Raw genomic sequence first — 26,362 nt, 5'->3', positions numbered from 1 at the left:
ATTGATGTCTGAGGCATATATGTTTATATCAGTGAAATGAAATAATGGTGTATTGTAACGAATACATCTCAAAAGGTTTTTAACAAATCCACTGTTTCTTCTTCTGTCTTCCTCATGACAGTGTGCAATTAATTTATTTTCAATTTTAAAGACCTTTAATATTTTCAAGAGTGAAAAAAGCTTGAAAGAGAAGACATTTCTGGAACGTAGTGTTGTTCAAGAAACTTAATTTAAGAACATTAATTCTTTGTCTTCTAAACATGTGCATTTCAGGTTGACATGCTGAGTAGATGTCAGCCCTTTTGTATTCATACAGAGGATAAATTTTGTTTTCTAAGATTTTCCAGGTATAGTGTGGGTTTTATTCCTGGAACCTGCCTTTCTTTTTCATGGTGTGTCTTTATCAGACAAAGTCACGGTAGCATTGAACAGCTTTTTAAGCTCTCAGGCAGTGGGGTTCTTTTGGTGGCTTTTCAGACCTTTCTTGAGAATTAGGTGGGCACATAATTTGAAATAATTGCTATTGCTTTTATTATTATTACATAAGACGATTTATTCAAGGTCAGTTAAAGAAATGTTTTCGGTGGTTTTTTTATAGAGTTATCTAGATTTACATTTGGATTTCTTAACAGTATCTAATTAGAAACTGCCTTATTTGAACTAATGCTGTCCAAGCAAACCTTTGAATCATTTCATGGTAAGAAAATTAACATAGAGAGTTGCACTGAGATGTTACTAGAGTGATCTGTTTGCTCTAAGTTGGGAAATGTTGTCACGAGTAATGACTAGCTGCTCTGGCCTTTGCATGCTGAGTGGAACGTGGGTGCAGAGCATGAGACAGGGAAATAAAATTTTTTAACAGCCAGTTAAATAAAACAAGCAATTTTAACCTATAGGAAGCAGGCTTAGCTGTTTGTTCTCGGGATTTTGCTTTGAAATTAGATGAAGGATTTTTTTTCTAAATTGTAGAAACATTTACATTTAACCTTTAAACATGGAATTATTACTGTGAAGGATATATTCTGTAATAAATCACATACATTATGTAGGTGCTGTTTTCTTAATCTTCATGCAGCACGAAGTTCAGCATTCTGAACACTATTGCTTATTGTTTTGGTTTTTTGTGGGTGGTTTGTTTGGTTGGTTTTTGGTTTTCTGTTGTTGTTTGGGGTTTTTTTTTTATCATTTTCATTACAGCTGTTCTCTTGGCATCATTTATTGCAGGATACTTTCAATCCACGAAACCCCATAAGAATTACCAGAAACTTAATAAAAGTAGATAATAAGAGTTAAAAAGCTTCAATCAAGTCATGAATTGAGAGAATTCTTAAAGGGCACTGCTTTGTCTTAGAATCCTTGCAAAATATTCTAGGGCTGCTCAGTTCTGGTGTGCACGGGGAGCTGAGAGCAGGGAGTTTGAGTGAGAGGGTGTCAGTCATTTGTATCTGCAAACTCCCTACCAAAAATTGGAGTCTCTGTTGCCAAAAATTCAGTCTTGCTTCAGTTATGCACTTACTCAGGTCTGTTAAATAATTTCTCAGGTGCTTTAAATTGCATATGTTATTTGTGAGATATACCTTGCAGATTTGTTGATAGTTTTAGCCTCTTGGTCTGCAGCAGTATTTGTCAGTTTTGCTGAGAAATGTGTTCCCTGTACTCCTTGTCAAAATACCAAGCAAGGCTGTAGCTTCAGGTTATGTTTCTTTTTGGGCCAGAAATTACTTTTTAAATCCCCACCTGTATTCCCAAACAACACCTTTGTTCTTTCCCAGCTTCTGCAAGATTTTAGCCCTTCAGCTGTGGATGCCAAACAAATTCTGTCTTTGAAGGCTTTTCTGTACTGTAGCTGAGCTAATATAATGTCATGGGGCTTTTTTAGTTGCATTATGTAATTTCATCCCTGCTACTCAGTTTTGGGTGTTTAGCTTTATTTTTTGTATTTGCTGTAACATTGCAGCTCATAAGACTTGGTGGCAGATAAAGTTTTCAGTTTCTGTTGCTACTCAAGTAGATGGGACTGCTTCCAACTTTTGGGAATGTCTCTGCAGGTACACCAAAATTAAATCTGAAAATGGCTTATTCTGTCAACTATCAGTGGTCTGTGCTGGGTGCAATAGAAGCATCTAGGCTGAGCAGACAGAGGTGAAATTTAAAATGCCAAAATTTCAAAGTTTGATGCATCTTCGTTCTCCTCTCCCATCTCCTCAGCTGCACTCTGGTGTGAGAAAATTATTTTAATATCGTTAGAAATCAGAGATAAAGGACAAATTTGTAGGTACATTTCACAACAAATCTTAAATGTTAATTAAAAAAAAAACCAAACCCTTATTGTTGGATTTAGAAGTGTTGACAGGAGACCTAAAATTGGCACAGCACTAAGAAGTTCAGTTCTGCAGTGTGGTAATTTTTTCTTTGAAATTTCTGCAAAGACAGGAAATTGGGGCAACAAACATGAGTGGGTGGGGACTCTGAGGTTAGAGCTGTTAATAAAATAATTGAGACGAAGCTTTGGTGATAAACGCTGCAGCTGTTTATCATGGTGGTAAGGTGATCTTCTGAAAGATCAGACCCTATCCACAATAAAAGGTGAGTGTTTTCTTGACATTGGATGTTTTCATAGGGGAGAATGTGATGCTTTGCCCATTTTGGAGTTGTGTTCCTTTGTTGTATCAATTGAGGAAGTTTAGGTAAATATAGTTACAGACTTCGGCTTAAGATACAAAGCAGTGGGGGTTTTTGAAGGAGTCAAAAATGTAACTTTTGGAAAAACTTGGATTTTTTTTCCCCACCCTGTATGTTCCTGTGTCTCTCTTTGTGATTTATCTAGTTTCACACAGGCGAGGATGGTGCACTTATACTGTTGTTGCATGTTAAATAAAGAAAAGCCCCCCCCCCCAACTTTCCTACATTCCATTTGTTGCTTTTTCACTGAAGGTAAATGAGGGTCAGTAATTGCCTTTACATGTCTGTCAGCAAATACTGTATCTGCAGTCCTGCACTTACCTAATTCAGCATTGGTTATATTACATTCTTCTGCATTTTTCCCTCAGGCTTTTCTTTGGCTGGTAGTAGAATCCACCTCTTGGCAGACCTGTTTCTTGGTGCTCATCTGCTGGCTGCAGACAGATGATTTGAGTGTCAGCAGGGTCCAGCTAATCAGAGCCCTGATCAATAAAAGAATAAAGAAAGGCTAGAATCAGACATGCATTTCAGTTCTGCTATTTCAGTTTCCTTTACCTGTTCAGAACTGCTTGCATGTACATGTTTGTGAAGAAAGATACCAAAGTGGTTTGAGTTGCTCACATTTCAAGTAAATTATGTAAATTGGAATTTTGGTTTAATTGATCTGATACCAAGCTAATTATTTTTCAAGTCAAATTATTATTCCTTAAATACAGTGAAGCGTGCTAAGAAACTGGATGTGCTTCTCCTGACGAATTAATTGGTATTTTCCCTCTTTACAAATACCAATACACTATTAGATTTTTTCCCCCAGGTGAAGTAACAACTGAAGTAGCATTATTTAGAATAGAAATTTCAGCTATTATTTAGAATAGCTGAAATTTGTCAGCTATTACTCAGTAAGATTTTAGAGCAGTAAAGCAGAATGCTATGCATGTTTAGGACTGCTTGGTGGGGTAAAAATAAAAGTAAACCCTTCACAAGAACACCACCACTCCATTAGTACTCCATTATTTCTGTCTATGAAGCTTATTCAATATAGTACTTGATTGGTTTTTGTTGTAGATTTTTTTGGTAATGTTAAGGACAATATTATCTGCTCAAGGTGGTGACTTGCATTGAGTTTTAAGTTCTCTGAGAAGCAAAAATATATTGGTTAGCAGGTTTCCCGTTTTCAGAGTATGTAGTTTGTGTGCAGGTAGTTCCTTAATTTCTCAAAGTTCCTTCTTTGTGGAGTCACTCTTTCAGTAAACCAGTAATAATGACAAAGATAAAGAACAGTTACCGTGTGTCACAAGGACAGTGAAGGCAGAAATTATTTTTTGGTATGGGTGTATGGAGCTGTACTGCTCATACAATAATATGTTGTCACCTCATTGTGCCAAACTGGAGAATTTAGTGATAGAATATGAAGGCAAATGGAAATGATTCCATCATTCCATCCAATCAAATGATTCCACAAAAGATTCAGTATCACTGCAGCTAGAGGGTTGAATAATGATAGAGGAGGAATCTGAACTATGTAGCACCATCAAAGCAGTAGAAGTAAAGGAAAAACCTAGTAAAAGAAAATAACAAGACATATATGGATTGTTTAAAAGTATTTTTGTGGTTAGCTGAAGAATTTTCAGTTGAAAACAACAAACTGCGAAAGTCTGGGTGTGTTTTTAGTTGCAGGATGACTGAACCATCCAATGCAATGCTAAGAAAAAAGCAACCACAGATGATTCATTTGCTGCTTTCCAATAATAAAGGGAAATGTTGTATTTCATGAGAGATTGCAAGCATGGTTCCATTTGTGCTTAAGAGGTGAAAGAAACAGCAGGAGATTGTAGGCATCCTGCAATGACTGGAGAATGGGAAGAAAAAGTTTTGTTAATGTCAAGAGAGGGCAACAAGTAGAAAACAGAATTCCTTTTGTATGAAAGCACTGCTAAGAATGACCTTTAACCTGAAAAACATTTCTGTCACAAAACCAGGTGAAGTTCTGTTACCCACAAAGAAGTTTAAATAGTTAAGTAGTATTATTGCATCTGCCTGGCAAGTGACAAGGTGCGTTCTGGGAGAAAGAATGTGGTCTTGATGGAAATCCCTGATGTCTAAACAAAACTTTGTAACTCTGTTGCCATGTTGTTGATTACCTCACTTTCAGTTCTTCAAAGTCTTTGGGAGTGTTTTGGCCTAGTATTTTCACTGCTTTATTTTTCCTGAGGTGGCTAAACAGTTGTGTTACTTAGAGGGGACTTTTTAACTTGTTTATTTGTTTGGTTTTGTTCTACATTTAATAAGTTCAGATCTCTCAGTGATTATGCTGTTTGAGTCAGATTGTCCTTGAGGCATTAAAAATCTAGTGAGTTCAGGGCTGTCTCCCTCACAGCCAACAGTAGTTTATTAGTATTTCAATGGCATTCTTTTCCAAGTGCTTTAAATGAAGTACAGTAGATGGAGAAAATCTAGAACTGCCCATGTAAATACAGCTTTGCAATTTTACATTTCCTTTATTACGTATCATTTGATTTCCTGTGATAGAACATCAGTTTCATTGTGGTGAGTTTTATATAATTTTGTTCTTACATCATACAATTTTTGGTAGTCATTTGGCTTTCTTCTTCTAGATCCCCCAGCAAACCCCTGGCACGGAAAGTAATGAGTGGGATGGATTGGGAAGTAGTGAGTAGGAATTCGCTGTCTGACGATAGGCTGGAAACACAGAGCCTCCCGTCACGGTCCCCTCCTGGAACCCCAAATCAGTGAGTAGCATCAAATCTTCTCTCCCTACAAGTGACTCTCTGCCTCTAATGTGTGTGACCTACTTGCGTAATAAAGGGATTCCTGTGTTATTTAGACAAATAGCTTCAAAAAATGTGTGCTGAATGATTCTCTGTAACACTTAGCTTCAGATTCAAAAACAGTTTTTTTAGGTGCTTCTCACTTGACCTGTAAAATGTGTAGGATGTATCACACTACCCTAAATTTGAGAGTTTGAGTTTTCTCAAGCGCAGTTATTGATTTGGTTTAAAAAGACCCTGATGATAAAATCTATGTGATATTTTAAAAATAATATATTTAATTTAATACCATTTTTTTAAACATTGGGGAAAATTACTTTATTGGAAATCCTTGCAGGTTTATTCCTATCAATTTTTCTGCCTTTCCTTTCAATGTTCACTTTTCATATGATAGAGCCTTCTGATTTAAGTTAGTGAAAAAACATTCCTGATTTCTTTTGGAAGGTTACCAATTTTATCAGTGTGCTGAAACTTGCTTAAGAATCAGTATTATTCAATTTTGTATTACATAAACATTAAGATCTTAAGATTCTACAGCATATTATTCACAAGATCAATGTGGTAAATACCTGTAGCATTTAAAAATTACTGAAAAATTGTGTAATAATGATGCTTAAAGCACAACAAACTTAATCATATATGTTTAAAAGAATTTTAATATTGTCGTGCTAGTTTTCAAGTGGGAAAATACTGGATTCCAGAGATTATAGGACTCTCAGTGCAAAGCTTATGATTCTTCTAGGGGAAGATGCAGGGGATAAATTGTTCATCTTAATGGATTCAGGTTAAGTTCTGCCATGAACAGAGTCAAGATTTGTCTTCTTAGGAATCCATTGCTCTTCTTGCTGACTGGGCTGTCAGCTTGTTCATTGGAGCATAATTGTTTCAGGCTTCTTTAATTAAAACTGAATACATTTTTTCAATAGCCCTTAGTGTTTATTAAAATAATTTTTGAACACTTATAAAATGAAATACATGTTGATCTGACAGCATGTACTTGTTTCAGTGATTTTTGAAATTTTAATAAAAATATGTGTATGAACATGTGCTTGCACTGAGAGGAAATAATTTGTTTAGCATCCCATTTTAGTGGGTGGTATCAGAAATGTAGATTAACAATAATATTCCTGTCACATTGCACTGCTCTGCTTTCTCTCTTAGTCGCAACTCTGCCTTCACTCAAGAAGGAGCCCGGTTACGACCCTCATCAGTTGGACATTTAGTGGATCATGTGGTTCACACCTCCCCCAGTGAAGTATTTGTAAATCACAGATCTCCATCCTCCACCCAGGCCAACAGCATCATACTGGAATCATCCCCGTAAGTTCTGCTCTTACCACGCCACTGTGGCATGCAGGGCTGCAGAAGAGAAGTCAGAGATCTTGGCCTTGAAGAATATATTGTTACATGTGGGGTCAGGGAGAGCCAGGCAGTCTAATAAAAAGGTGGTTGTTATTTAGGGGTGTTAGCGCAGGTCTTACTGTGAGAAAGAGCTAGATGATACAGAACTGAAGACCTGTGTCTGACATACTCCCGGTTCAGGATTACAATGCTATCCCCACCAACCCAAGCTGTGGGTTTGCTGTAATGTGACCATCAGTGTCTGGATGTGGAATCAAAAGATGGGTTTTTGATAGAATTGAAGAAATGTTTTAATTCCCACAAGTTTGGAAATGTTGCTTTTTGTCAAGGCATAGAAGTGAGCTTTACAAACTGTGTAGTCAAAATACCTTTTTGGCATCTGGGCATTTGGGCATTGCTAGTGTATTTGGTATATTGTTACACAGTTTATTTTTTTAAGCTGACACTGTCAGGCTTTTTTATTTTTTTTTTTTTTGATAATGCTGAATATTCTTTATACGGTGTATACAGTAAGCTTACTTACCATAGGATACAATGGGCAAAATAATTATTGTGTATTGGGTCCAGAAGGAAGTCAAACAAAAAAACTGAGTACAGATTAATTGGGGAAAAATATTTCAATATATACCATTTTATCACTGCCAGTACCCTCTTAGTATAGCTGAACATGTAATGCCAGATAGGATCTCATAGTTTTGTATAATAATCTGTGTTAGCAGGGAAATTGAACAAACTGTTTCAAAATCAATTGAGAACTGTAAAGCAGCACATACCTAATAACATGTTTATAAACAAATTGTATGTCTCAGGAAAAAAATACTCTGGAAACTATTTAAATACAGTTTTAAAATCTTGCTTAGACTGACTGTACTTTCCGTTTTAACAACTAAGTGTAGTTTTTAGGAGGGAAGTAGAATACAAAATTCTTAAAAGTTTTATAAAATAGCACATGGTGCTTTTTACAATACACTACAACAGTTACAATTTGACCATCAGCTAGTTACTTAACTTTCAGGGTTATGTAATATTAATTTGACCTAGTCATGTAAATTATCCTTTTTTTGGTGGGCTTTTTAACATGTTCACATGCCAAAAGACTCTCAGAACTGGAACGGATGAGAATCTTTTCTCATATTACAGTTTTCTTGTCCAAAAGCCACACAGGATCAGGTTCCTTCTATTCTAAGACTTCCATCTGAAGTCAGAAATGAGAAAACCTTACTAAATGACACAATACAATGAAGAAAGCACAATTTTTAAATACTCTCTTTTATTCATATGCCTTTACTTGAAGTTGTACGAGTTCTTCCTGAGTGTTCTTAGGATTTGTTTATTTAGTACTTGATTTCTTGAGTAAGTCACCATAGAAATGAGTCTTAGAAAGAGAGGAAGTGGTTTTGTACAACTATGGCTGTTCTTTTTCATGTTTTTGCACTTTTTATGCCCAAGCAGAAAAAGTATTGCTCTTCCATCACTAAGTGTTAGGGCTTCCATTTTTGGGGTTTTTTTTCCTCTTCTTGGAAGCTTGAAACTAAAATTTAATATCTCAGTATAGCTCTCTAGTATAAGATACTTCTAAGAATGAGGACGTTGACTTTCAAAAATATATGAATCCTATTAAGGTCTTTTGAAGGTTTAAACTGATGTTATTGATTCAAGTTTTGCCATTTATGAAGGAAAATAGTAGACATGAAGTTCATAGTAGCTATATAATTTTAAACTATACTATTCTACAGTACAAAAAGCTATTTCTTAATCAATTTGACCTTTTTGGCTGAAAAGACTTGAGTAGTCCATGTGCTAATTTGCCAGAAAGTCTTATTTATTGATCAAATTTATAGTGTGAAAAAGAGGGGCTAACCTGACTGGCAGTAGGTTTGGTGATCTTTCTGAGTTTGGAATCAACATAGCAGAAGAAATTAACAATTTCCATGCAGTTCAGAAGGATATTATAGCTTAGCTAGTATAACCTTTAATTGCACATCTTTTCTCCATCTGCACATCCTATTCAACACTAAATGGAGAGGTAGTGCTTGTAGTTCCCTTAGCTAATTATAACCTCAAATTCCAAAAGCACGTGATAAGCGTTTAGTTTAATACATTTATGGGGGTGTGTATGGAACTTTTGCTAAATATATTAAAAAGATCAGACCGGATATCTGTAACAAAAATACCCGAAGCTTGCCAGTGCCAGGGTTTGTATGTTATTTTATTATGATGTAAATTGCTGAATTCAGTAACAGAGAGCTGCTTTGCCTGCAAAATAGGCTGCTTTCACTGCCATTGTCTGAGCATTCATAAGGAAATTCAAAGCTGACTGGGCAAATATAAAGCACTGAAGTTTATGCCCGAGGCTTGATTGTTAGTTCTCACAATTCATTATGCTAATATATTACAGAACTTGCATTGCTGCTTGTAAAATGCTCATTTAAGTAACTTTTCAAATCTTTTCTTTATGTGTTCGGTAGGAATTTACTTGTGTTTGTTGGCATGTATGTACAGACATCTCGTCAAACATCAGATCCGTCTTCTGCTTTTATCAGAGTAACTTCTTTTGTGTTTCTATTCGTGTTTTCTGTTCCTTTTTTTCTTTGGTTAAAACTCTCAGGAGTAATTGTTTTCAGGAAAATACATAACTTAAAAGGCTGAGTAATCTGTGCTGGCCAGACTTGAATGAATGAATGCATAGGCAGCTAAAAATCTCTGGGTGACCTTTGTAAGTCATGTAGTCGATGTCTAAATAGTTTATAGCTGCCTTGCAGATTTGTTTTGCAAATGTTGACAATCATCATATTTTTCTCTCCACAAAAATGAATTTAGAAAAGCTGCTTATCTTGAAAAATGAAATGTGCTCTTTTTTCTGTTGCTTGCACTGAGAAGTGTTAAGAAGTACTATTTTTCTTCCCAACTGTGTTTTGAACATAAGGTTCTTCAGACATCAGACTGAATAATTAGTACTTTTTTTTTCTTGTAACACTTCATGAAAAAAATATTTTCTGAAAGTTGAAATAAAGCAGAAAAATAGAGGAAAATATTGTTGGGATCTTTTAGAATGTTCTGTTTTCTTTCATACACTGACAAAAATGTTACCAGTTTTGTTTTCTAAGAATATTGACTAATTTTTTATAAACTGAAGCAGAAAATGTTTGGCATTTCAAAGTGAAGTGTTCTATTTCCCAGTTCTCATGCTTTTTGAAAGAGGTTCATCTTTTCTTTTTTTGAAATCTGTGTACTCCATTTTGCTGAGATTTTTATTTTTGAACATGTATCTGGGATCTGCCTTTCTTGAATTGCATAGAGACAAATTTTATGGTATAGAGTTTGATGCGTGCCTTAGGTTTTCAGATTTGCAGCTACTTGAAACCTTGTGCAGTCTCATACTGAGAGTCTTGCCCTGCTAACAGTTCACTGAGGCAAGACTACTAAATACAGTGGAGCTGCTCATGTGGCTACCTGTGTGTTTTGGAGGGAGTTTTGTGATGAGTTACCGCTACAGCTTGCTGATAATGAAAGGAGCAGTATCCTCCTTTTGCCTCTGGGAGTGTCCTTCCCTCTCTGCATGGTGGCCAGCCCTGAAATAAAATAGAGGACCCAGGTTGGTCCAAAAAGTTGTTTTGCTTGCTTGGTGTAAGGTGCCTTAGCCAAGGGAGAAGGACCAGTTCTTCAAGGAAGCAGCCAGAGATGTGGGTGAAAGAACAGACACCCCTGTTTTTGGTGGTAGTATTCTCTTTAGATTTAGCTATAACCTGTAAGTTCATTCTTGATGGTTTATGGATCTGGTATTAGTGGGCTGTTGTCTGAAATCGTTAAATGACTTAATAGCACCTTTTAATGGGGTGCTTGTGGAGGATGACATATCCTGCTGGTATTTAGAAACTGGCATTCAAACCAAGTTAATGGGAACTGTGAGCTCGCTGCCCTTTTGAGCCTTTCCAAATGTTCTTCTTAATTCTTAAATATAAATCCATATAATGAAAGATGAATCATATATTTATGTAATATGAATTACAGAGTTTTTTTATTCCAAGAGGACTAACAAAAGGAAATTCTCCATATTATGCAAAAATACAGAGAACATTTTTATTAGTCTACAATGGAGTGCTTGCAGATCAGAAGTAGTGGGTTAAGCATGCTAAAACCATTTTTTTAAGAATGTCAGGTAAAACATGAACTTGCTGATTCTGTGTACAGTTACTTGTCAAGAAAAATGCTGCAACAGGTGCAAACATAAGCTGCCAATATACTCTACTGCACTACATTTTTGAGGTTCTAAAAATACATAAAATAACCATCTCTCAAACTCTTGAGTTTCTTCTAACATTCTCAGTTTATTTGCAACCCTGAAAGAGCTGTCAATATCTCATGATTGTTCCACTTCATATTTCTATTTTGTTATTTAGATCTCAAGAGACTCCTTTAGATGGGCAGCCTCCAGCGTTACCACCCAAACAATTTAAAAAGAACAGTTGGAACCAAATTCATCATTCACACTCACAGCAAGAACTGGATAACCATATTAATGAAACATTTGATGTCCCTGCATCACCTGAAAAATCCACTGTAAGTTTTGTGATCCAGTTGAACCATTCTGCTTTTAATCAGAATGATTGTCCTATTTTACATGAGCTTGGTTCTGAAGCATTTCAGAACTGCTGTGTTTGTGCATTACCTTGCAGCATTACTGTCCCTTCACTGGCTCCAGCTGGCTTTACTCTAGCTGCTGGAGTAGTGCTTTGTCAATTGACAACAAATCACTACATTGGGATGGTCATGCAAACCTTTTGAGCATTAGCTTTTCAGCACATGCAGAAATTTCTGCCCAACCTCTCCTTTGAGAAGTCATTTGCCATCAATTTTGAAGAAGATATTGCAGGTGTTTAATCTAGCTTTAGCTAAAAAACTAAACCTGAAAATGCCTACCAGCTTCTATAGTAGTTTTATCAAGAGAAGCTTCTTGAGTCTGTGGTTGCATTTCTCATCAGAATTTCCAAGAAAGAGAGTATCAAGAGGCCTGTGATAGCAAATACAAAAATATGAGCAGAAGTTCTTTTTCCATAATCAAGCATGTGTGAGATGACTACGACAGTCAGTTGATTGTCTTACTGAGGAGAGATCTCCCTGATCACTTTTGTGATTTTTGTCCTTCCAGAAGTTTTCCAGTGGTTCTAGATTTTATACTGATGTGAACAGTAAATAGGACAAGAAATGCATTGCAGGATGGGAAAACATCCAGATCTAGCAAATACTGTGTAAACAGTTTTGTCAACCTCAGGCATTCAAAATTATGAGTCACCTCCTCAAACTGATATTTAGAAATGCCTTAGTTTGGTTTTTTTTGCATCCTGAACTGTAAACCTATGGTGTTCTGTTCTCTCAGGCCTTACAACAAAGTTAAGATTCCCTTAAAGCCCCTGTTTCATTTCATAGCTGGGGTTTTAATAAAGGACTCAAAAGTGAAAATTTTAACTTTTTGAGTGTTTTGGGAATGTTGTAAAATTTTTTGTTATAATTAAATAATGAAACAGAATTTGTAACAGCTTTGTCTTCAGGCAGTGCTTACCTGAGTCACATTAAAGTACTGTTCTGTTTTGAAAGATAACACTCTTTAGTCATCAAGTTTTTCTTCCTTGTATTCAGTTATCTTTACTAAATTGACAAAAATAACTTTCACTTGTTTTTTTAACTCCTTTTAGTTCTGCAAAACCAACACAGCTGTGTGAATGAGACTGTTTTTTCTCTGTGCATTGTCAGTGTGATGTTTGCTATGCTTCAGTGGGACACATTTATGCAGTCTTGCTGAAGGCAGTGCACTGTTGTAATTGAACATCTAATTTGGTCTGCTGATGATTTTTTATTTTGGGGGTTGCAGAAGAAGGAACATAGCATGACTGAAATTTTTGGAATGTTGTTTTGTTTCAAAATTGCTTTTCTGACCAGAATTCTGGTTCCTGCACTGCTAGAGTCTTCTGCTGTTCCATCTCAAATATTTTAGAGAAAACCCCTCACCATTTTGACTTCATAAAGCTATTGGATTTCCTTGGTTTGTTGCTTGTATGGAGGGTCTGTATTGAAAGGTAGTAGGACACATACAGGAATGACAACTTTTTACTCCATCTGCAATCCCTAAGTGTCCAGTCTGAGAATGTCAGAAGTACTTTAAAGTACTTGAAAACATGTGTGGTCAAAGTCCCTTCAGTCAAACACATTAATGATGGCATACAGTGCTCTCTGCACGTTTGCATTATAAACTTCTGCTCAAAACAGCATGTTAAAGCAGGAAATTAGCCTTTCCTTTCTGTCTGGGGAATGCAGTGGCACAAAAGCTGCTAAATGCTGCAGGTGAGCACTTGGTGTTCATTCTGTCTGATCTCCCACACCAGTCAGCATAGGCTGAAATGATTGGCATATGATCAGGCTTCCTAAGATCTTTCCTTTTCATTAATATTTCTTGTGCCATTACTTGCCCAAATTTTTCACTTTTTCATTACAATGAATGCATTTGGCGAATTTTGTTTTGTTTTAACCAAGAACAGAAGACACCTGCAGCTGAGTTAACTTCTAGTGAGCCAAGTTGTGCAGACTTCTTTAGCCTAGTGAAACTCCAGGTTCTGAACTTTCTAACATAAAAAAATACTTGCTTTTTTAAGTTTGGTGTTTATTTTTCTGAGTATGAGTCTTCTGCTTTGCTGTAACTGGTAACATTGAAACACATTTCTTTATTACTTTGCATTCTCACTGTAGGAACTATAGAAATACTAGATAATGTTCTGTCTGTGAAATAAATATAGATGGGAACCAGCTAATAATCACTTCAATGGCACTAAGTTGGTTTTTTCAGATTAAAAAGGTAGCTAGTATTCCTCAGTTTATTGGCATTTCCTTTAACAGTGTTGTTGTCATCCAAATAAAACCAAGAAGAAAGAATCTAAAATTTTCAGAGGTGAATCAGTGCAAAGCATATGTCACAGCTCATACTCCACCAGACTGGAAATGGAGTAAGGGATAGGGAATCAGGAATTCCTTGCTTCCTACCTGGCATATTGCAGTTAACAGAAACAAAAGGACATCTTCAATTATCTTCCTTTCATTGTATTACATTCTTATTGCAGCTCTTCACTCTGGTAGTAATTGAAATTAATTTAAAAAATTTCCATTTGATAAGCTGTTTTTATTAGAGTTTTGAAGCCAGTTTCTAATACTGTTTCTTACTTTGAGCTTGCTTCGACAGAACAGGCCTTTTAAATCAGTTATGTCCAAGACTCTTAAATGTGTAATTTTTTCCTTTTATGCAAACCCAAGATGTTTCTGTTCTTGCTTGATATTTTCTCAAGCGTCCAGGAGCAGTTATTTGATAAGGAAACTGCAGAATTATTAAACACAATATCCTCAAAATCTAAATGTGAACAAAATATATACTAATATAATATAATTTTTGTCTATTAGCCCAATGGTGGTGTCCCCCATGACAATCTTGTTATGATCAGAATGAAACCAGATGAAAACGGAAGGTTTGGCTTCAATGTAAAGGTAACAGTACCTCTATTCCTTTTACGTTTATTAAGGTTATTTTCTGACATTTGGGATTTCTTACTAATTTAATTTGTTTTTAAAGGGTGGATATGATCAGAAGATGCCGGTAATAGTGTCCAGGGTAGCTCCAGGAACACCTGTAAGTTATCAAAAAAGCAGACTTGGTAGCAATATCTGTGTATCTTGAAGTAGGTACTGAAAATGATAAATTATTTTCTAGCTGCCTATGAAAATTAGGTTTTGCTATAGCATTATCAGAATAAAGCAAATTACATGCAGTAAGAATTTGATGGGGCTGTATAAGATATTTTTTAAAGTTCTTCAATCCTCAAAAGTATTTTTTTCCTGCTGAAACAAAGTTTAATTTCTGAAAATTACAAGGCATTACAGATGCTCAGTATGCACTGGTACTTGAGCTGTGCCATCCTAAAAATACTTCTACTTTATTGCTTTTTTTAGATATAGACATTCAGTAATTTCACATAAATTACATATTGAAAGAGTGTTAAAAATAACTAAAATAGCAAATGTCTTACTTCAGTGGCAGATGTAGCTGAGTAAAGCCAACATGTAGATTAAAACCAGACATTATGAATCATTCATCAGGTCTGATTGTGTGTTGTTAGTGATGTTTGGTGACTATAAGAGTGTCTTCAAACTAGGCACAATATTTGTTAATTTATTGCCAGAAATACTGACCTGGTATTCAGCTGACTGGAGTCAGTTCTGCCAATAGGTGTTAGAGTGGAGTTAACCATTTATTTCGTTTTTTTTTTTTTTTACTCTTTGAAAGTATTGAAATTTTTGCTGAAATCATTCTTCATGTATCTTGTTAATTATTATCCCTGAAATATTTAATAATGTGAATAGTTTTGGCTTTAAACATTCACTCTGTAGGGAGAAGATAGTTGGTGATGGCTTGTGCTCTTTCTTTTCTGCAGTGATGTTTAGTCTGTGGTTATAATAACAACTTTTATCACCTGATTCCTCTCCCTGAGATTACTGAGAGTTGTGCATTGTTTTTTGCCATTACCATTGCAGTATTTCAGACCTGAAGCATTTAAGCCTGTGAAATTGATTTGGACACGGTTTTGCCATGTTTCTCCCCTCCCTTCAAAGATAAAAACATCCTGCTTTTTAATTGCCTGTACAAAGGGTGATTCAAACAGAGGAGCTTTCTGCATCAGCTGAGGGGTAGAGTAACAGCTGCTCAAAGACACTTTACAGTGCCAGTCACCTCCCAGCTGCAAATGGGAATGGCACTGCCTGTGTATTGTGTAACTTTTGGATTTGTCATTTGAATACAGTGCAGCAACCATAGCAACAGGGCTGTTAGGATTCGAGAGCCCAAGTATAGTTGCTTTAAGTTGTTATTTTAAGGTAAGAAATTGGTAATGGCTTGTGTTACAGATGGTTTTGTTTTTTTCCCTCAACCTTGCAGGCTGATCTGTGTGTCCCTCGTTTGAACGAAGGGGACCAGGTTGTCCTGATTAATGGCAGGGACATAGCAGAGCATACCCACGACCAAGTTGTAATGTTCATTAAAGCTAGCTGTGAGAGACACTCAGGGGAACTTGTGCTCCTAGTTCGACCCAATGGTGAGTGCCTTGTACGTCATAATTCAAAATAAAAATCCACACCCTGCTCTCATTTTCTAACCTCCATTTTGTGTCCTGGGATGGAATGTTTGACCTGTAAGAAATAACTCTCTTCCCTGAAAAGGAATTGCAACAACACAATGTATTGATCCCAGAATCTAAGGAACTCTGTATAACTAAGTGTTGCAAAATAATAAAAGTCAGACATAAAATATTTCTAACAGTGAGCTAATTTAAATTTTGTTCTCACTCTCATTGATAAAAATGTCCTGAAAGCTATATGGATATTGAATGTATTTCATAAGGTTATTATTATTCTCTTAAGGAAAATATAACAAAAAACCCCTCACCAAATACTCAGTGTTTGGGTGACATGGGAGGTCAATACATACAAAATCCTTCCATATATTTTTCAAACAATCCAAAACCACTAGTAACATTTCTACTTGAGGAGTCTTAGTAGAAGTGCTAAATTGCAGTCTAAATAAAAGCTTGTGCTGTGTATTCACAAAATACACTGGTGGATCATAGCCAGCAGATGGGCACTGGATTTAATTCTGCTGCACCTCCTAACTACTGTGAAGTTGGAGAGGAAAAAGCAAAATGAAAAATATTGGTGCTTAATTGGAATAATTGAAATTACTTTTGCAGAGTACCTCATCCACTTCATAAAAATTTTTGCCTTATTCACTAATTTGCATTCCCCACTTCCATGTGCTGTCATTCTGTGTGTAAGTTCTCTTGCAGCTTTTGTGTTCTTACTTTCTTTTCAGACAAAATTATGAGCTTTGTTTGTACACACATTTTCTAAAACAATCTTTCCCCTTGCATATTGATTACCTTTGTATTCTAGAAAAAATCATGTGAGTTGTAGAAGTGAGGAGTTGCCGGTTTCCTTCTTAGTAGTGATGTAAAATAATTTAAAAACAGGCTTTTGAACAGCATATGTCTGTTATGTGTAGCAGAGAATGCATATTATTTCTGAGCTTATAGGCAAGGCACACATAAAGCATTGATACCTTTATAATGCCATGTATTAAATGCAATTTTCTCAGGTGGTCTGCACATCTTGCCCTAATTACTGAAGGCTAAAATGAATTCTAAGTGAATTGTAAGTAAAATGTAAATGCAGCTGTAATGATATCAGAGGCATGATATGAGAATCTGAGATTTGAGAGTTATATCAGACAAGGCAGGGTATAATGTGAGTTTTGATCAAAATTTTAGCTGTCAGTGATGGGCTTTCACTTAAAATTACCATTACACCAAAGAAAAAAATAGTTTTATCATGGATTATAATGATCAGTAAAGGCTCCCTGTCCTTGCTGATGGGGACTAAAATCAATGTGCTAATAAGTGTGGATTTTGGAGAAATGTGGTGGTTTTGCTATTTTAAATAAATTACTTACAGCTAACTTAATCAAACAGCTTTTTCAGAGCATTCATACCTTTTCTTGTTCTAGCTGTCTACGATGTTGTGGAAGAGAAGCTGGAGAGCGAGCCTGATTTTCAGTACATCCCTGAGAAATCTCCACTTGATGGTGTCCATCAGGATGACAATGCTCTGAGGGAATCCATGATTCAGTTAGCAGAGGGGCTTATCACTGGAACTGTCCTGGCTCAGTTTGATGTGAGTACCGGATCGCCTGGAGCCAGGGGCAAGTTCCACGTCTTTTGGGAGAGCAATTATTTTAAACTAAGCAGATTACAGTTAAATTTCAGTACAGTCAGCATCCTTTAGGAAAACAATTGTCTTACATTCTCAAAAGAAAAATAACCAAGGAAAAAATCAATCCTTTATTGTATGTGCAAATTAAGAATACCTAACCCTAGGTTTTGTTTTTATAAATAGCTTTATTGATTACTTACACTTTTTGTGGTTATCAGGGACATGCTAATAAAATACTTTCATAAAGATGAAGGTTGAAGAATGTCTACCAAAATATGTGTTTGTACTCAAGCCTTCATTCCTTACCTAAGTTGCTGTAGAAACTGAATAACAATGAGCTGTTGACATTCTATAGGCATTTTTGGTGAGGGAAGGTGGAAAATACTGCCCTAATGTTAAAGGCTAATGTAACTGTGTATTTTATAAATAGTTGATTTTTATTGACATATTTCAGAACAGTAGTGCATTTTCTGTGGGGCATTAAGCTGCTGATGGCCATGGTGCTTCTTCAGCAGTGACTTGTGCCTTGGTGATATCCCTCTAAAATGCATGAGATCACGTGGCTTAAAGCAGGAAACAGTAGGTTTGTAAAACACAGTGCAAATCCTGTGAATTCCTCACCAAATGGAGACCTAGCATTGTATTTTGCAATGTATATCTATAAAATACATTTTATATACTGTTCTTTAAGAACTTTGGTAAAATTTCCTTTTATATTTCTATATATATATAGAAAGAGCAGATTTTTTTTCTAAGTTACTTAAAATTCTGCTTTAATGTAAGTTTTATTCTCCCAAGCAGGTTCAATGTGTAAAAGTTTTTTAAGTTGCTTTTTTTGAACCTGGATCATTTTGATATTTTTTGTAGCACAAGGGTTGTGGCAATGCATGACTGAGGCATAAAAGGGCAGGAACCTCTCAAAGGCAATTTTGTGCTGAAAAATTTTGTGCAAGGTAACCAGGATTGGCTCTGCAGTTTTTGGAATACAGAAGGATGTCTGGGGACAAAAACAAAAATTCTAACTGAAAGAAGTGCAATGTAGGTAGATGCCTACACACAACATAATCTGCTTGCCCCAAATGAGCAAGTGGGATGTCAGTATCAGTGAATTCACTTACCACTATACCATACTACTTTTTATCTGGATCAGTGTTCCAGTGAAAGCTTGAAATTTAATGTCCATTTTCTTTAAACAAATTTTGGCTACATCTTGGTCATTTTCAGTGATCCCAGAGCATAACTAAATTTATAGTGCTTTATTTTTAAAAGTATTTTCATGTTTGTTGAAGCTACTGTTGCTCCACAGTTTATGTTCTAAAAAGCATCTCTTTTTAGAAGAAATGATATTTAGGCAAATAATACAATAATGAGTCTATTGTATCTATTATGTTCTGACCATCAGCTTTGTCTTTTAGCAATTGTATAGGAAAAAGCCTGGAATGACAATGTCTTGTGCCAGATTACCTCAAAACATTTCCAAAAATAGATACAGAGACATTTCGCCTTGTAAGTATTGCTATGTGTATATGTGCTCTGAAAGTATTTTTCTGTGGTTACTAAATAACTAACATCTTCCTAAAATTTTTTTCAGATGATGCTACACGGGTTATTTTAAAAAGTAATGAAGATTACATCAATGCAAATTATATAAATGTGAGTAGTATTTTTCAGAAGTGCTTCTGACATTTGGTAATTCTACAGTTTCTCGATGAAAAAATTGATATAAAAATCTTTTTTTTATAAATCTAGTTCAGACTAGAATGGCTACTAAGCCTCTACTCAGGTGATTTGAAATTTCCTGTAGATATATTTCCTTCCTAATGTTTTGTGGCACATGTTTTCAGAAATGTTAAAGTCTAGCCCTGCATTTAATGCAAAATGCAAACTGAAACCAGCCATTTCCAGAGCAATTAATTCTTCTTTTCCGATTACTTTTCTGACAGCTGTGTTCAACAACAGTAAAGTTTGATTTGGTATCAGTTTCTTTTGCATCTTATTTTTTTCTTTGTTAGTAACAGAAAATTACAGCTACCTACTTTAATGAAAAAAACCCCAGATATTAAATTCTGAGATCTGTGTTTTAAAAGCCAGTGTCAAAAACCCATAGAGCAAGAAATATTTGCACCTGAATTATTTGCCAACTGCTCTGTCATTTATTTTTTCACCCATTAATCTTCATTATGGCAACTACATGACTGTCAGTTCATATGTAAAGTGTATTTGAATCTTTGTAGTGATTTTGCATGTGAGACACTTAAAGAATTTTTATCTGTGCCAATTCGTATTTGCTAGCCTTTAAGAAATAGAATTAATGTCATGGATGCTTTTTTAAAAATTAGTTACTAAACTGTAAATGTCTGATGCCTGACTTTCATTTCCTGTAGGAATTGAACTAATGACTTTGTCTTCTCTTAGATGGAAATCCCTTCTTCCACAATAATAAACCAGTACATTGCTTGCCAAGGTCCATTACCGAACACTTGTCCTGATTTTTGGCAGATGACTTGGGAGCAAGGCTCTTCTATGGTTGTGATGTTAACAACTCAAGTAGAACGGGGCAGAGTAAGTAAAACATTTCCTTAAATGCCACTGCTGTAATCTTCTAAAAAACTATTAGTGATTAGCCTTTAAAAGATTAGAGGAATATATTGTGATGGTGTAAAATATGTCAAGGGGATAGGAAGAAGTGGTTTTAAACTAGAAAAGTGTAGGTAGAGTAGGTATAAGGAAGAAATTTTTACAATGTGAGTGGTGAAATACTGGCACAAGTTGCTCAGAGGTGGTGAATGTCAATCTCTGGAAACATTGAAGGTCATGTTGGGTGGAGCTCAGAGCAACTCAATCCAGTTGGAGGTCCCTGCTTGTTGCAGGGGGCTGGACTGGATGGTCTTTAAAGGTCCATTCCAACCAGAACTGTTCTATCATTCTGTAACTGTTTTTCATAAGAGCAGTGCATTCCTAGTTGAGTCTTAGATTTCAGACCTGGTGTTGTTAATACAGTCAATAGTTAAACTTTGCTCAGTCCTGAAATGCACTTAACTCTTCATGTATTTCCTCAAATACTCTGTCTGCTTTGTTTGCTTCCTTATTGTAAAGTAAAAAGCATCTAGAATTTAGCTTCATAGAACTTTTTTACTCTAAACTTCAGATTAAGGAACTCCAAAAAGTTCCTTCAGTTTTCATAGAGTACTTGTTTGATATGTAGTGAGATTAATTTTTAAGGCAGCCTAATCCAACTTTGTAGGGTTAATATCCCATGCCTGGATGGCTGTCTTATCAAGGATTTTCTTAAAACTTGAACTCTAAAATTTCCCAGAAAATGTTATTCTGTTATAAAGATTTGTTTAATCATGTAAAATAATAATTGCCCTTTAATTTTATATAAGATGTGTTAAAATAGAATACCAGTAATAGAGTAATTAAGAGTTAAAATTAGTAAAAATAATTGTGTATGGTGCTATAAAAGGCCTCAGGTGTATTTTGTGGCTTGTTTGGTTTTGGTTTAAGCTGTAGTTTCTCCTTAATAGCTTTGGATTTCATGCAGTTCTATCCTTTGGAGATAGGCAAATCAATGTGGTCACACACACAGTGTAATTCCAGAGTTACTTGCTTTAGTCTGGAGCATTCACAGTAGCACTGGCTGGTTAAGTGTGTAGACAGAAATTACTGTCTGCAATAATAGTGTAGTGGAATTCCTCCATATCAGGATTTCTTGTGAAGATGGATTTATAGTGGGTTGTGGCTGTACTGACCAACTTGGACTGTAGTTCTGCTGCCTGTATATATTCTGATTTTTTAACAACTGTATACTTGCTGTGAGGTCAGGACTCTAAATAGAATTAAAATAATTGAAGGGAAGTTGCAGTGGTTTTAAACCATTTTTCAGTGACTCAATGTTTGCATGATGCTGCCTGCTCCTAAGTAAACACAATTAGAGGGAATTTCAGTACAAGTGCCCTTTTACTTTGAGTTTTCTTTGCAGATCTGCTAAGAACAGACTTGCAATAGCAGTTCTCTGAGGTTCCCCCACCCCTTCAATAATGATATTTGTGGAGTTCTTTGGAGAGCTGCTTAATAATGAAATAAAAGGACTTATCTGTCTTATACCCATAGGCAGACTCCCTGCTCTAAAGCTGATCATGAGGCTTCTGACATCACTATCCCACTGCATGCCGGGATGTCTCAGTGGAGCAGGAAGTCTGCAAATCTGGCTGCTCTTAAAGATTCGCCAGGTGGGTTGCAAATGCAAAAGTACACTTGAGCTGAAATGACCTCTGTAATTAGGCATTCAAGCCATATATGAGAAAACCATAGTGTTTGAAGTTTTCATTCACATTTGAGGACTTGATTGGGAGTCCTTGAAGTCCACCATATTCATCTCCCTATTTTCTGCATTAGCTTAGCAACTTTTTGTTGCATATTTCCCTTTTTTTTTTTTTTTTGGTTTGTTCTTTTCCCGTATAAATGTACTTTGAGAAGATCAGATTAGGGTTTTGGAAGTCAGAAATTATTATAAAGCAGCATCTTTTTCACTCAAGTGTTAAGATGGAATATTTATAGATAAACTCTTTAAAAAATTGTAATGGAGGTTAAAGGCATCTATCTTCAGTTAAACTAACTGCAAGTGCTGGTGCATGTGTCCTTTTGGAAAGAGAAACAGGAAATCTCTGTGATACCTTATTTTATAAACAGTAATTAGGTTACAGAGTCTATTTGGTAAGTAATTAAATAGTGATTAGAAAATTATCAAAATAATCTGTAACAAATAAAGGTATAAGAACTAGAGAAAATGAAAATTATACCCCGAATTTAAACACAGGCATCTTTAAAAATGTGTTGACCTTAGGTTAAATGCCATCAGTACTGGCCAGAGCCATCAGGAAGCTCATCATATGGGAATTTTCAGATTACCTGCCATTCAGAAGAAGGAAATCCTGCTTATGTCTTTCGAGAAATGACATTGACTAATCTGGAGGTAAAATCTTAATATATTTTCATGTGTTAATCTGCAGAATTCTTGGAAATGACCCATAACATACGTAGATTTTCTACTTGGTGGCATATCCATGTAAATGGAACTGTTTATTTCTAGAACCCTCTAGAAAACTACTCATTGACATGTGCTTTCCTAGGGGAAATTCTGTCCACAGAATGATAACAAACCTTTCATAAGTGAAAATATCACACAGATTCATTTTTCAAAATCATATTAATTGGATCACATGAAGGATATATTATTTATCCTAAAAGTTTTTATTGGTGTCTCTCATAACCTGGCCAAAGAAAAAGAGTAGTAAAAGAAGTTGAGAAACTTGTTGTTCCCTTGATGTTTTCAGAACATGAGACATTAGAGGTGTTTCATCATCACACTGATGATGAAAAGTCTTTGTAGAGGCAAATAGTTCTTAATAATTCCATCTCGAACAATATGTGCAAGATGATGGAAGAGAAATCCTGCTGAAAAATTAATCTGGAGTGGTGACTACATTTAAACAAGGACCTTTTTGAACATGCATTGCATGATTTTCAGGGCATGTGTTTCAGAGCCTCCCCAGCCAGCATTTCAATGTCAAATGTTTGGAAATGAGTATCTGGAATTTAGTTCACATACTTATTTCTCGCTGCTTGAGTTACCAGTTGAGAAGCCAGTTTTATAGAGCTGCCTTTTCGTCAGTTTGCAGTTAAAATTCCTGCCCTGTGTCCTGTTGAGACAATTGCTCATCTGCTATCAGCCGTGGAATCTCTGTAAATGATTCAATGCCTAAAGGCTATTTAAAGTGCAGTAGCTCCTCTGCTTTTGAAATTCGACTCTGGTTGCCCGGGCTGTCCCCTCCCCTCACCAGAGGCCGATTGATTTTATTTGTGATACCAGAGCAAGGGCCGGGAGGGAGTGGAAACCAAAGTCATTGAGCCTTGTAGGTATAAGAGGGTCAGATCAAGCCAAAACAGTGCTGATGCTCACACAGGGTCTGAAGGAAACCTTTTATGTCTGATCTCCCCTCCCTACCCCACTTCTGTCATTTGATCTTGTAAGACACTATCTCATTCTATTAAATTTGCTATGCTAAGAATATGACCACCTTCTTGTACATCTAGTGTTCAGTTAGATTGCTGGTATCCTTGAACTGCTTTTATATTATGTGCTCTGTAATTTTTTTCACCTGTTGAAGATGTAAGCATTTGTGGATTTCCTTTTTTACTTTTAAGAAAAAAAAGAAAAAGAAAAAGCCATTGTAAAATTCAGGATGACTGATGGTTAGCACTAACAAAGCACTGCTAGTTGCCTGTAGCCACTTGGATTATGGGTACAAGTTGCTATAAATGTGCTATTGATTTTTTTATTATTATTTTTGGAGCTTTTTTAAATGGGATTTGAATTACCCTTGATTAAATTTCATGTTTCTGATTAGAAAGAGGAAAGTCGCCAGCTAACCCAAATCCAGTACATAGCATGGCCTGATCATGGGGTTCCTGATGATTCCAGCGATTTCCTCGATTTCGTGTGTCTTGTGCGAAAGAAGAGGGCTGGCAGAGAAGAACCTGTTGTTGTTCACTGCAGGTATCACATTTTTTTCCAACTTTATTAAATCATCAAAGTGAACTTTTTGTCATCAGATAGCTGTTCTGGGCTTTGTTCTTGAAATAAATATTTAATAGTATCTGCTTTGGGGATGACAAGAAAACTCAACATTGAAATAAAACAAATATTTAATGTGGCAATCACATTTCAATAAGCAAGATTTAGAATGTGTTGATCTGCTCAGGCATTTTGCTGGGATGTTTTGTTTTGTTTGCAATTTAAATGCTTGTGGCACCAGTCTACATAATAATTCAGGGAAATGGCAAGAGATACTTGGTAACCGTGAGGAATAGGTTCCTATTCTGCAAAGCTCTAGAGTAGCTGTGTAAATGATCCATAGTGGAAAATGCGGATGGTTTATTAAAAGATCAATTAGAAGACATTTTCTCTCGAGTCTGCAGTCTTAGGCTATGTGGTATTTTGATACTTACATTTAGATGAGACATTTTTCCCAACAGTTTACCTTTGTCGTGAGTTAAAATAACTGTTATTTAGATCTTTACATACACATGAAATGTGATTTTTCTTTTCCTTGTGCAATACTTTGTTAATAGCATTCTCCATTCCTGTAGTGAATTTCAAGATCTTAATAATTTTTAAATACTTGATTAGCAAACTTGAATAATACCAGTTGTTTTCAAATGAACATGTGCTACCACAATTCTTGGGGAACAGTTCTGTGAATAATATTTGACCTCTCAATTCTGAATACTCCCCAGAGAGTCAGTGTTCCTGAGTCAGGCATCTATAGTTCTTTTCAGAGAGAAGCTGAGAAGTGTAAGGGATAAACTAAATTTAAAGACTACAAGTAAACTAGACATTTATTGAAGGAGATGAAAGAAAAAGAAAAATACACCTTGTGTATCATAAATTGTATTTCATTAGTTCTGTTTTATGCAGGTCAGGGTGAATCTTACTAACTGGGGAAGCTAGTACCGGAATGCCAGTGTCTTAACTGATACTGCTTCTCACCTTCCATTATTGGTATACTTTTGGTTAATATGGTTGTAAAAAGATGGTGAAAATGGCAGCCAAATACACCCTCTATGATAGAAACAGTGCAGAAACACTGGAACAACAACATTGGGAGAGGAGGACCAGTTTCATTCATCTCAAGTTCAGCTCCAAACTGATAATTTCAGTGTGTAATTGAAGCTTTATGAAAAAATTATGTTTCACAGAAGAAAAGAGATGGATTATCACAGTTGAGCATAATTTACTTAATTGGCCCAACTTGGTGGCTGTTGGGAAGTATAACCAAATTCCAGTAAGGAGTCAAGCAGAAGGAGCCCAGGTGTTCCTCCATATGGTGCATGCACTCTATTTTTGACATCTCTTCAGTGTAATAAGACAGGGCATTAGTGCAACAAAATTTGTTTTCAGGACTAAGCCACCAACTTTAGTGTGAGGAATCCAAGTAGCTAATAGAAAATTATTTTATTTTGTATAATAATAATAATAATAATTTAAAAACAAAATGGTCCAAACCCACAGAGATTATAAAGCAACCAAGGCCTTAAGGAGTTGGAAAGGTTTTTGTTATACTGAGCTGCATAAACCACTAGTTTCTGATGTTGTGCCATGTGGTTATTTTTATCTTTACAAGGTCTTACTAGTTTTGTTGAACAGTTTCTAATTCTTGTTCTAGATGAGATAGGAACCACCCATCCTGTCCATGCCCTTCATGATTTTCATACCCTGTCTCAGTGTTCTACTCCGTCAGTCAGTGATTTCTTTTTCTAAGCTGAAGAGTCCTATCCCACCTTATGTTTGTCATAGGAAATTATCACATTTTCCATCGTGGTTGCCCTCTGAATCTTTTGAAATTGTAAAATGAGTCATTAGGTTCTTTGACAGTTACTGTTTGTTTGTGCTCGGATTTCATAAAGCATTCTGCATTTATGTTCTATATGTATAAATTCTAGAAATATAAATATTACTGAATCATTTTATATAACCAGCACATGTACATCTTGTCTTAAAATTCTTATGACATCATTGAAATATAGAGTAGCTTTAATGCCACCTCCTGGACAAAGATTTAAATAGTAGTTTAGCCAGACTTTAAAATCAGAACAAGTGACTTTCAAAGTTTGAAGTGTTTATGTTAATCACTTTAGATCCAAATACTTTGATTTATTATATGAGTTAG

At 35.7% G+C, this 26,362-nt stretch overlaps 1 protein-coding gene across 4 annotated transcripts in view; it reads left to right on the top strand.

Annotated features, from left to right (window-relative positions):
* The window catches only part of PTPN4 (protein tyrosine phosphatase non-receptor type 4), a 107,400-nt gene that overhangs the window by 72,385 nt on the left and 8,653 nt on the right, over positions 1 to 26,362 (top strand). For 3 of the 4 annotated variants that reach the window (XM_041472865.1, XM_041472864.1, XM_041472863.1), the window contains exons 14-25: positions 5,298 to 5,432; positions 6,633 to 6,791; positions 11,234 to 11,393; positions 14,277 to 14,360; positions 14,446 to 14,502; positions 15,805 to 15,961; positions 17,425 to 17,591; positions 19,046 to 19,136; positions 19,222 to 19,283; positions 20,046 to 20,192; positions 22,477 to 22,605; positions 24,041 to 24,189. In XM_041472865.1, the coding sequence (XP_041328799.1) occupies positions 5,298 to 5,432; positions 6,633 to 6,791; positions 11,234 to 11,393; positions 14,277 to 14,360; positions 14,446 to 14,502; positions 15,805 to 15,961; positions 17,425 to 17,591; positions 19,046 to 19,136; positions 19,222 to 19,283; positions 20,046 to 20,192; positions 22,477 to 22,605; positions 24,041 to 24,189 (1,497 nt within the window). Of the gene's footprint in view, positions 1 to 5,297; positions 5,433 to 6,632; positions 6,792 to 11,233; positions 11,394 to 14,276; positions 14,361 to 14,445; positions 14,503 to 15,804; positions 15,962 to 17,424; positions 17,592 to 19,045; positions 19,137 to 19,221; positions 19,284 to 20,045; positions 20,193 to 21,743; positions 21,863 to 22,476; positions 22,606 to 24,040; positions 24,190 to 26,362 lie in introns of those variants that run through there. The other variant, XR_005955565.1, reaches the window with a different exon arrangement.

Source organism: Pyrgilauda ruficollis, unplaced genomic scaffold (assembly GCF_017590135.1).
Source record: "Pyrgilauda ruficollis isolate IOZ18807 unplaced genomic scaffold, ASM1759013v1 scaffold3, whole genome shotgun sequence".
Taxonomy (NCBI): Eukaryota; Metazoa; Chordata; class Aves; order Passeriformes; family Passeridae; genus Pyrgilauda; species Pyrgilauda ruficollis.
This window is presented reverse-complemented; position numbering and strand designations above follow the sequence as displayed.